The following is a 12,259-nucleotide window of genomic DNA, read 5'->3' on the forward strand; positions in this document are numbered from 1 at the left end:
TATTATTTATATTATTTAATATATTTATTGTATTTTTACAATTGCATTCGAATGTTTTATGGATTTAGTGCACATACATATTTTGAATTAATATATTTATTAGGTTCTTTAACTCCGCACTTTTTATACATTCATCATTTTAGAGTATTGTATGTTTTATTGTGTATGTATTATTATTTCGATTTTTACATAGTATTTGTTTTTTATTAAAATTTGGCTTTTGTCTGAGCATTAGTTTTGTTTTATACAGGAAATTGCATTTGTTCGATTGCTTTAAAAAGTGACAAACTAAATAAATGTTATGTAATAATAATAATATATGTATGTATATAGTTGTTGTGTATAATGTAAAGATATATCCTTTAATTGTACCTTATGTTATTTAAACTAAGCAATTTGTTCGTTATATCGTTTGTCATGCGATTTCGTTCGGTATCAGTAACTGCTTATAGTGTTTTTTTCTTTGCGATTTGTGCGTTAATTTAATTTATATGAATGTAGATTTTGTAGTGTGCTCATTAAATTATTTTTAAATGCATTTCTCTCTTCTGTTGGTCACTTTAAAAAGTTGAGTTTTCCTTTAGCAATCGTTTGCTAATTGCTTCTAAGTTTTTGCTTTCTTTTTTGTGTTTTTAATTTAAGATTTTTCACTAATTGGCAAAGGGTTTTTAGTGCTTGGTTTTTTTAAATGTTAACTAGGCTGCCACACTGGGCGTTAAATTTATAAAATATTTACAAAATTTTCCATTAGCTGTACGTGAACTTCAACTAAGTCTACGAACTACACAAATTTACAAATGCACAAAAATGTTTTGTATAAAATTAAAATCATTATATAAAGAGGAAGGCAAATTTTTGTAAACTTTGCGACAATTACATAAAGGGCGCTTAAGCAGAAATGACAAGAAGGATTACGTGTGTATGAGTATAAGGACATCAATATTAAGGACATAACACTTGGAGCACAAGGAGCTGCCTGAGTTGCAAATAAGACTAAGCGCTCTTTGGATGGACGGCCCCCCTCTTGGTCTCCTCTTCCCTTCCCTTCCCTTTCCCACTCCCTCCTTTTCCCAGCCCCTAACCCCATCTACAACAACAAGAAAAGTAAAGGGAACAAAATGTATACAAAACGTTTACAAAATTCGTAATATGGCTACGCTATCAGTCCATTGTTCGTGTTGAAGTCAGTTTTGGATTTGGATTACGTGTTCGATTTTGGATATCAATTTTGGAGTATGTGTGTGTCGACATGAGCTGCGCTTAGCACAGCTCACGATCCGATTGGCTAACACGTCCCAATCATCAGAGTATGTCCGGTGTATGCGTCTCGTCGTGCGTATGCTGCAGCAGACCCTTGCGTTCATCGGGAGCTGTGCTCAGCGCAATCTCCACGCTGGCTGGCTCCGCTATGGCATCGGCGTACATCGATTCGTACACGGGATTGGCAAAGTTGCCCTGCAAAATAGCATAGAGGTCAGTATCGAGACATGTTAGTGGATTATCTTTTCTTACCTTATCATCTTCGTGTGCGAATGGCGGCGCTTCGTCGGCGTCACCACGATACATGGGATTGGTGAGCATGATCTCCACGTTGTCCGTGAGTCGAGCATGCGAGAATGGCTGCGCAATGCGATGTTTTCTGCAAAAGCAAAACGAAATGAGTATATAGAATACTTTTAATGATTCAGCAACTCACTTGAGTAAGTAAACAGCGCCGCCAAACAAGGCAAGGAGAATGGTGGTGATTGCCAGTATGACCGCAAGCACAGAGAGCAGACTGCCCGACTCCTGTTCGCCACTCAGCGCATCTGCACTCTCACCCAAACAGGGCACCACACGCTTGTTGTCGCACAAGCACTCGTTGATGGAGCTGCCGGGACGACAGACGCTGCACTCGCCGACACAATGCGGCGGCTTATCACAGTACTCCCCCTGCCACTCGCCAATGCAAGTGCATCGCGGCATCACATATTCGTTCAGATGGCAGAGTCCGCCATTGGCGCAGTGATTCACGCAGGGATTGTCATCGCCCACAGGCTTGTGGCAAAACTCTCCATTCCACTGATCCGTGCAATTGCAAATGGCAACGCCCTTAATCACATGACAAGTGCCAGAGTTCTGGCAAATGATGCCAGTGCAGGGATCACGCGGTGGCAGCTGCGACATATCGCAGAATCGCGGCGGCATCGAAGTCTGACACAGATCCGATTCGCAACGATCGCCAATGTATCGCGTTGGACATGTGCAGGTCAACCGGTGGCCACGATCCATGCAGGTGCCGCCATTCTGGCAGAAGTCCCGACACGAGTTCGCTTCGCAGTGTTCCCCATAGTAGCCACTAGGACATTTGCATTGTCTCTGTCCTTTACCACCAATGCTGCAGGTGCCGCCGTTCTTGCAAAAGTCAGCGCATTCATTGAACTCGCAGCGCTTGCCCGTAAAGCCATCGGGGCATTCACATTGTGGTGCGCCTGTCAATGTCTCCCGACAGATGCCTCCATTCTCACAGGTCATGTTCAGACAGTGTTCGCATTGCTCGCCCACATACATCTCTGGACAGCTGCACTTCATGCCTTCCGTCTCGGATACAAGACACGAGCCACCGTTGTGGCAACGACTCTGACAATCTGACACAGAAGTCTCGCAACGCGGTCCCGACCAGTTGGGCGGGCAAGTGCACTTCAGCGGCGGTGGCTCTTGCAATCCTGGCAGCTGTGGCGCCACCGTGCAGTGGCCATAGTTCATGCAGTATCCGGAGCAGCGATAATGCTCGCAGAGTTCGCCCTCAAACTGCGGCTGACAAATGCATTTGGGCACATGATTCACCAGCTGACAAGTGCCCAGGTTGCACATGAGTGGACAGTAGTTGGGTATCTCGGCGTGTGACTTGCAAATGCCTTCGTCGGTCATCACATACTCGTTGGGACACTTGCAGGTGTAGCCAGTGACAGATTCCGTCGAGAGTATGCAGAGCGCTGGGGATCCCTTGCAAGGTTCCTTGGCACAAGGATTGCTGACTGCAAAACACAAAAGAGAAGTTAATAAGCGAAAAAGAAAGGCAGACTTGAGTAAGTCAACTTATAAAAAGTTAAAGTGGAATCCTTAGGAAACTACTCTTGAATAACTACCAAATTACTATCCATTCGAAATATTAATATGATTGCATTACAAATTAAGGTCTGTTAGTCCTAGCTCTTATCCTTTTTGAGGTAAGTCTGAAGTCAGAACTATGTAGAGTCTGAAGTCTAGTTAATAGACACAGATAGGTGGTCACATCTATATCATCTTGAATATCGGATATTGGTATAGTACTACCTTCATAGGTCACATCTATATCATCTTAAATATCGTATTTTGATACAGTACTACATTCATAGAGTGCAAAATATACCAGATTGTCTGCAAAAGCAATTAAGACTTCTCTCCTATGGTTAGCGGGTCTTATAAAAGTTAAAGAATATATTATGGACTCTGTTTCTTATGTAATTTAGCAGTAAACTACCTTTACCCTTTATACATCGAATTAAAAGGAGATTTCAACTTACTGTTGCGATTCTGTTTCATGGGATGCAGTATGCCAATGTCCGAGGAGCGATAGCCCTTGAGCAAATAGGTGCCGTTGTCATTGCCAAACTTGTTCATCTTGATGATGCTCTGGTCGTATAGCTTGATGTATAGATAATCCTCAAAGACGTCAATCTTCTGTGGTTTCTCGCGAGTGCCAAAGCGACGCACAACATTGCGATCTTTGCCATTGAGACGACACGTTTCAATTGTGCCCTTGCGGTAATCGGCCCAATACAAGCGACCCGTGGGATAGTCAATCGAGAGACTAATTGGCCAGCCAACATCACGTTCCACAAGGCTCTTCTTGTTGCTGCCATCCAGCGAGGCCACCAATATGCCATTCTCCAGCGTTGACCAAATCATCACACGTGATTCCGGCTCCAGCACAATGTCCGTTGGATTCATGCCCGTGGAGACGAGTGAAATGTATTTCTTGCCTTCAATGTCGGTGGCAATAATCTCGTTGTGACGCGAATCAATGATGTACACCATTTGCGTGATCCAATCCACAGCCAGCGACTTGGGATCATCCAGATCGGGTATCTATAGAATTGAGAAAAACCATTTATTGATAAGCCTTATAAAGTTTTGGTGCATACTTACATTAAAAGCAGTTAGTTCCTTGAGATCGCGACGCACTCTTACGCCCACACCTTCGACGTGGGGCGTGGCAATCTTCATGGTATGCACCTTGCCGTGATGCGAGTCAATCCAGAAGAGCAGCGTATCCTTCGGCCGAATAAGAATGTCGAACACATCGATCTTTAAGCTATCCGTCTGGAAGAATCCCACCACAGTTGTGCCCTCTTGCTTGGCGGGCAATATGAAGCGGAACTCTTGCTCTGAGGCCAGCAGTAGTATTTGATCGGGTCCCGAGGCCAAGCAAGTCGCATTCTTCGGTATGCCCTTGTGATAGCCAGCCGTGCACTTGCAATTATAGTGACCCGCCTTCTTCTCAATGCAAATCTGCGAACAAGTGCCAAAGCCACAAACCGGTGGCTGGCAATTCGTCTCATCGGAGCCATCGACACAATTGTACTGCCCATCGCAGCGGAAGTTCTTTGAGATACAATCATTATTCTCGCATTGGAACTGATCATGTCGGCACTTGGGCAACGCAGCGCACACCTGATCCGATTCGTCCTCATTGTTGCCACAATCATTGACCCCATCACAGAGCGCCGACTTGCGTATGCACAACAGATTAGCACACTTGAAGGCATTGTAGTGACAATGAACGTGGGCACAGGTTGCAAAGCTCTCATCACTGCCATCCAGACAATCGTCCCAACCATCGCATTTCCAGCGGGACATTATGCACTTGCCATTGCCGCAGCTGAAGTGATCCGGCGGACATGTGCAGTTGACCTCATCGGAGCCATCGGGACAGTCGTCATCGCCATCGCATTGATATTGCCTGTGAGTTGATTTAAAATTATTGAAAAATTATATATGAAAATAAAGAAGTCTTTTGATGGGTAACAAAGTAAGTCTTAACTATCATGATCTGATCTTTTCTGGCAAATCCAAAGATTTACTTATTTTGCGATAATTTGAATTCTATCTGCTATTAAATATATGTACATTCTCCTAATCATTACTACCAAATGATTAATGCATTTATTGCCTACATCATAAAACTTAATTGACATGATATGAATTTAATATATTGTATCCAATGCTTACGAATAGAAAAGCTTTGGTGTCAATTTGTAAAATCAACAAGAAATTGAATTATCATTTTCGTGGTAAATTGAAATTAACTAAAAATAATCCTCTAATAAATTTAACTAGTAAAGTTCAAAAAGCAATTTCATCATGTATGTTACTAGTATTCATACTCACTTGTTAATGCATGTGTTGAAGGCGGCGCATTTGAATTGGTTTGGCTTGCAGGTGATGTTGCAGTTGATCTCATCGCTGCTGTCGTCGCAATGGATCTCACCATCGCAGCGGAAGTCGTGCTTGATGCACTTGCCAGTGCCACAGCGGAACTCGCTCTCGGAACAGTTGCGCATCTGGCAATTGAGTTCGTCGCTGCCATCGCCGCAATCGTTCTCGTAATCGCAGCGCCAACGGCCGGGAATGCACTTGGAGTTGTTGCACTTGAAGTAGGTGGGATCACAGGTGGCCTTAGAGGTGTGGCAACTGGGCGGTTCGTCTTCCCCATTGGGGCAATCCTCCTCATCGTCACATCGCCAAGCCAAAGGTATACAGCGACCCGAATTGCATCTGCAAGCAAATCAAATAAATAAATACAAGATGATAGAATATAATGATTGAGCTTACTGGAAGTCATTGGGTCCGCAGGAAACATGATCGCAATTGGCCTCGTCGGATTTGTCGGCACAATCGATGTCACCATCGCAGACCCAAACATAAGGCATGCAGCGATTGTTGCTGCACTGGAACTGATCCTTCTTGCAGACGAGCGGAGTGCAGCCAGCCTCATCCTCGCCACCGGGACAATCCTGTACGCCATCGCAACGCTTGACGCTATCCACACAGAAGGCCGAGCTATTTGCGGTTGCCTCGCACTTCAGATGATTCTCAAAGCAGGTGAACTTATCGCAGTTGAGCTCATCGGTGTTGTCGCCACACTGATTGGCGCCATCACAGATGGCCGACGGATGAATGCACTTCTTGTTGCCACACTGATACTGTCCCGGTTCGCAGTGGAAGGGCGGACAGGAGTCCGGCTCATCGCTGCCATCACCGCAATCGTCCTGCGTGTCACATCGCCAATAGAAGGGAATGCACTTGTAGGTGTTGATGCACTCGAAGTGCGCCGCCGTGCAGTTGGCCCGACACGTGCGTCCATCGTCGGCGAGCACAAAGTTGTTGGGACAGGCGCACTTGAAGTAGGGCTCCTCGGGCGAGAGCAGGCACAGGGTTGAGCAGTTGGCCTTCAGGCAAGGATTACCGCTGATAGGCTGCTGCTGACGATACGGATGATAGACACGCAAGTCCATGGGTCGATGTATGGTGGTGATCAGGGTGGAGCAGTTTCGACTATCGAAGCGACTGCAGTACTCAATAGATTTGGTCTCCCAGTCGGACCAGTAGATGCGATCCTCCCACACGGCAATGGCAAAGATGTGATGCAGATTGATTTGCGGATTGATGCTGCGCGACAGCAGCAAACGCGTGTGGTTGCCATCGAGATCGCTCACAGATATCGTATCTTCGCGAGCATCGCCCCAGAACAGCTGCTGCGTCTCAAAGCTGATGGTCAGCGCATTTGGCCAGCCCAGATTCTCGCGTATGATCATCCGGGGCTGTGAGCCATCCATGCCCGCCTTGCCAATGTGTGGATTGTCGCCCCAGTCGGACCAGTAAATATTGCGATGATACGGATCCAAGGCAATGCCACGAGGCTCGCGCAGCTGCTCGTTGATCAGCACACGCCTGTACCTGCCATCCAGTTGCGAGACCTCAATGGTATCCAGTCCCTTATCGCACCAATACAGATTCTTAGCCACCCAATCGACAGCCAGGCCATCAGGATTCTTGAGCATCGCCTGATGCAGCGTCTGGGTCTTGTTCTCTACCAAACAGTGGCGCTTGATGGTGCCCACAGTGCTGGTCACATCCGACCAATACAGACACTGACTGTCCCAATCAAAGTCCAAGGCGACCGCATTGGACAGCGAGTGTATCAATATGGAACCGTTGCCCGTGTGATTCACCTGCCGTATGTAATAGCGATTGGAGAATATCAGTTTCATGGTCACATTGCTCGTTGACTTGCACGTATGATGATCCCGCAGCTCGTAGCCCTTGGCGCACAGACACTTGTACGATCCATGGGTATTGATGCAGGTCTGCGAACACGGCTGCTGCTCATCGCACTCGTCGATGTCCGTGCAGAGATGCGTGCTGCCAGGCAACAATCTAAAACCGGGCAGACAACGACACTCATAGCCCACCACCTTGTCGATGCATTCGTGCTCACAGATATCCGGTATTAAGCACTCATTCATATTGCACAGCGCTTCATCCGAGTAGTCAGCACAGTCGTTGCGCCTGTCGCACAACAGATCCGCACTGATGCAGGCGCCGTTCTTGCAGCGGAAATCGTTGGTGCCATTGCAGGTGCGTGTGTGGGCGCAGAGCGAGTCCAACTCATCGGAGCCATCAGCGCAGTCCGGTTTGCCGTTGCACGTCTGATTCTTGAAGACGCAGCTGCCGTCGTGGCACTCGTGCATCTGTGCGCCTCCCGGGCAGGCGTGTGGCGGAAAGGCAGGCTCACAGCCCTCGTACTCATCGTCACCACCCGGACAATCCTCGTCGCCATCGCACACGTAATGCGAATCGATACAAAGGCCTACGAAAAAGAAGGAAATTTAATAATTAAAACAAAATGTGTGGATCGCATCTTATTTCAACCAGACGAAAAGGGATGTTTCCCAATCGCATAATTATTAAGCTAGTGAAAATGAAAACAAAATGCAGTTTTATTCGGTAAATACTTGTGTGTGCTTCATTATTTTTCTAATACCCAATTGTCCCTTAAGTATACATATTCAAAGACAAAACAAATGGTATCAACACAAATATATGCTTGCTATCAAATACTAAACAAGTTCAGTATCGACTGAAAACTATATTTACGTATCTCTAGCAAATTCTTGCTAAGAGACATATTAAGCAGTATAATTATCTATTATCTACAGATTATGTATTATGAAGACAAAAGTAACCATTTGAAATTATAAATGACACCATAAAAACTTTATTTTATGCATTTACATTCATTCATTTAGGAGCATTTTTTCACAAAATCAATGATGATGGCGTTTCAGCTTCCTTCTCAAATGACTTCCTCTATTCAAAAATTGACGAGTTAAGGGGATTTCTTGATTTTAAAATTGCATGTTGGATGAGCTCAAAATCGTCGTTCTATGGTAGGATTGTCATATTAGAGCATCCCAAATGAATTCCTATATTTTAAGATGACTAAGATACATCTACTCATGTTGTCAGCTCAGCCCAATTAAAAACTATGGTTTTGTGACTTTGGTTTTTGTTTACTTTGAATTCTTCTTCGGTAATTGGTATTGATAAACGTTGTGTCTTCAGTACACCGCGGTGAGTACTCTTTAATCTCTTCAGAATCATATACAATTTTAAAGAGTAATCAATCGAGATTTTTTTAACTAAATGACAAATAGATTAAAAAGGTCGCATAAGGTCGTACTTAAATTATAAGCACTTTTGCCTTTCACATAAATAAGCTGCAATATCGACAACTACTTACCACTGGAGCATAGAAAAGCGGGTGGCTGGCAGTCGGGAATGTGCGCAACACCGCCACATTGGGAACCCTCATCCTCGCCGCCTTGATCTCCACTGCTAGGGCAATCAGGCTCGCCATCGCACACCCACTTCTGGGGTATGCAACGACCCGAGCTCTTGCACTGGAACAAATGCGCCCGACAAGGACGACTGGGGCACTGCGGACCCTCGTCGCTGCCATCGGCGCAATCGCTTTTGCCATCGCACTGCCAGCTGCTGGGTATGCAGCTGTGATCACAGGCAAACTGATTCACCTGACAGCTGAGGCGACAGTTCAACTCATCGCTGCCCATCTCACCAACCTCATCCATGCAATCGTTTTCGCCATCACATCGCCAGGCACTCGCAATGCAGCGTCCATTCGCACAACGGAACTGGCCAACGGCGCAGGTGCGATTCGCTATATGACATCCCACCTCATCGGTGCCATCGGGGCAATCCTTTTCGCCATCGCAACGCCAGCTGGGCATGATGCAAATGGTGCTATTCGCGCAGTGCTCGAACAAAGTGTCGCCCTGCTCACAAGTCCGTTGGGTGCAGTGCTTCTCATCGCTGAAGTCGCGACAATCGCGCATGTTGTCGCACATAAAGTGCCGTGAGATGCACTCCCCGCTTCCACAACGGAACTGATCGGCCTGGCACTTGCAGCGCAGAGGAGACTCATCGCTGCCATCGCCGCACTGCTGAATGCCATCGCAGGTCTGATCGAGTGCAATGCAACGATGATTCTGGCACATGAAGTGACTATCCGGACACTGTCGGATCACACAATAGTTGCGCAGCTCATCGCTGCCATCCAGACAGTGCGTCACATTGTCGCAAGTCAGCTCCAGCGGAATGCACTCGCCCGAATGACAATTGTACTGCGACTTGCCGCAATTCGTGTGCGCGGCGGCAATGCACCGACGTCCATCCGGCGCAAGCACGCCCTGAGTGCAATGGCACTTGGCCAGTCCGTCCTTGTTCAGAATGCAAACATCTTCGCAGAGACCGTTGAGTATCTTGCACTGATTCGCATCGCAGTTGATGCTGCTGTTCTGCACCGCAATGATGCCCATGGGCTGGGGCACTTGTTCCCGCAAGAAGAGCACATCCTGGCCGGTGTACTTATTGGCACGCACCACCGCATGCAGCACCCAATCGGTCCAAAACAAAAGATCCCCGTACACGGCCATGGCAAAGGCATGCTTGGGTGTTGTGTGTGCCAACACCACGCGATTGGTGCCATCGTAGTTCGCATGCTCGATCTTGTCCAGCCGCGCGTCGGCCCAATAAAGCTGCTGCTGCTCTAGATCCAGCGTCAGCGCATTCGGCATCTTAATGTCCGTGTGTATAATGCGCTCGACGCCATAGCCCGTCAAATAGGCACGCTGTATACTCGGCGACTGCTCATTCCAGTTGGTCCAGTAGATCATGCCCAAACAGGGTTCAACAGCAATGCCGCGTGGTTTGTCCTTGCTGTGCAGACTGAGCACATTGTTCACATGCTCCAAATTCTTCTCAGCCGACGGAGTAAGGTGCACCAGCTCCAAGCTGCGTATGGCTGCATCGTTGTTGGATGTCCAGAAGAGCTGCTCGTTAACCATGTCGTAGGCCAAGCCCTCGACACGTTTCTGCTGCGTGACCAGCACTCGCTGGCCGGTGCCATTGAAGTGTACTTGATTGATGGTGCTCTGTAGCACATCCGAGTAGTAAACTAACTGCTCCTCGTAGTTGTAGCTGATGGCAATCACATTACGCATCAAGGTGGCATTCGTTATGATCTGCACCGGCCAGTTCTTGTTCGCATGCTCCGTCATGTGGATGCTCTCGATGTTGCTGCGATAGCTGAAGAGCAGAAAGTTGTCGTAGGGCTCACAACTGACGCCATCCGCTGCCAGGCGACTGTGGGAGCATGCACAAATGGCGCTGGTGCCGTTGAAGAGGCACAACTGCTCGCAGCCACCATTACTTTGGGCACACGGATTGGTGCCATGTTGCACACGCTTTGAGTAGATCTTGAGATCATTGATGGCATCCTCTTTGGTCTTGAGTATGAGACGTGAGTTAGAGAGATTGGTTAGGGGTGCCACCTTTATGGAACCCTCATTGTATTTGTTTTCCGCCCAGTAGATGTAATCTCCAAGCATGGCCAGAGCAACAGGTTTGCTCTGCGTATCATTCAAGAGCATCTCACGCAGATTGCCATCGTAGTCCACCTTCATGATGGCATCTGGATACCTTTCGCACCAGTACACCTTGGTGGCATCCATGTCCACAATCAGACTGTTCACAGCCCAGCTGGGATGCGTTTGATTGACCAGCACAAATGGTTGGCTGCCATCGAGACCGGTGCGTCCAATATGATTTTGGCTGGCATAGAAGAGCAGTCCCTGCAACGGATCCACAGCCAGCACACTGGGTTTCTCCACATGCGAGACGACCACATAGCGATGGCTACCATCGAGGCGAGCCACCTCAATCACATTACGCTTGGCATCGCTCCAGTAGATGTTGCCAGCGATCCAATCGATGGCAATGCCACCGAGCCAATCGTGCTGTTTGTAGCCAGCCAAATTGATGGCTTCCAGTATGGTTTTCCGCTGCGTGCCATCGCGACGCACTCGCGTAATGGTGCCCAGATCATTGTCGCCCCAATACAGCATATCCGTGGACGCATGGTACTCAATATAGTTGGCCAAGCTGACGCGTGGTATGGGCAAAAGAGCCTGCAAAGCAAGAATCATAGTTATCAGTGTGTCAATTTAAATCTAATTAGTAATGCAACTCACCTGCTTGGGTGGCTCAAACTGCTCTGTGGGATCAATCATCTCTACCCCCCTGCAGCACATCGATGGAATAGAATATGAACTCGGCGCGTGCTATGCAACGTGTGGGATTATTCGGCTCCACATCGTAGCCCAGTGCACATCGACACACATGATCTGTGGCCGATGTGGCCAGGCAAAGCTGCTCGCAGCCACCGCGCAATGGTCCAGCACAGGTGTTGGTGCCAGTTTGGGCCTCGGCGTAGAACATTTTAATGCTCTGAATGCTCTCTGTAAATGCGAAGAAAAATATAAAAGTTAATAAGGACTACGAAAGTATCCGTCAAGTCGAGTCTGTTCGAATGTGAAATACCCGCTACTCAATTTAGGTATACTAGTCTTTTTTTAAGTATTGATAATTTGTCCACTAAATGTAAGACAACAAGCAAGGAAGATACTGTCAAGTATGCTCGAATGTAAGATACATGCTACAAACCTATATGTGGTATAACGGAATACTATTACATTCAAAATAAGCTATTGAGAACAAACCATATACCATATATTCAGGTTTGGTAGAAAGTATATAAGCGGCTACAATACTATTATGACTGCAAAACCTACCAAAAGGCAAGTAAGAAATCTAC

At 47.0% G+C, this 12,259-nt stretch overlaps 1 protein-coding gene across 1 annotated transcript in view; it reads right to left on the reverse strand.

Annotated features, from left to right (window-relative positions):
* Positions 1–432: 432 nt before the first annotated feature.
* The window catches only part of LOC132793314 (low-density lipoprotein receptor-related protein 1), a 78,171-nt gene continuing 66,344 nt past the window's right edge, over positions 433–12,259 (reverse strand). The window contains 10 exon segments of the mRNA XM_060803122.1: positions 433–1,455; positions 1,513–1,639; positions 1,697–3,017; positions 3,546–4,110; positions 4,171–4,984; positions 5,413–5,799; positions 5,857–7,894; positions 8,828–11,573; positions 11,637–11,684; positions 11,686–11,903. Coding sequence (XP_060659105.1) covers positions 1,303–1,455; positions 1,513–1,639; positions 1,697–3,017; positions 3,546–4,110; positions 4,171–4,984; positions 5,413–5,799; positions 5,857–7,894; positions 8,828–11,573; positions 11,637–11,684; positions 11,686–11,903 — 8,417 coding nt within the window. The 3' untranslated portion in view covers positions 433–1,302.

Source organism: Drosophila nasuta, chromosome 3 (genome assembly GCF_023558535.2).
Source record: "Drosophila nasuta strain 15112-1781.00 chromosome 3, ASM2355853v1, whole genome shotgun sequence".
In the NCBI taxonomy this organism is placed as follows: Eukaryota; Metazoa; Arthropoda; class Insecta; order Diptera; family Drosophilidae; genus Drosophila; species Drosophila nasuta.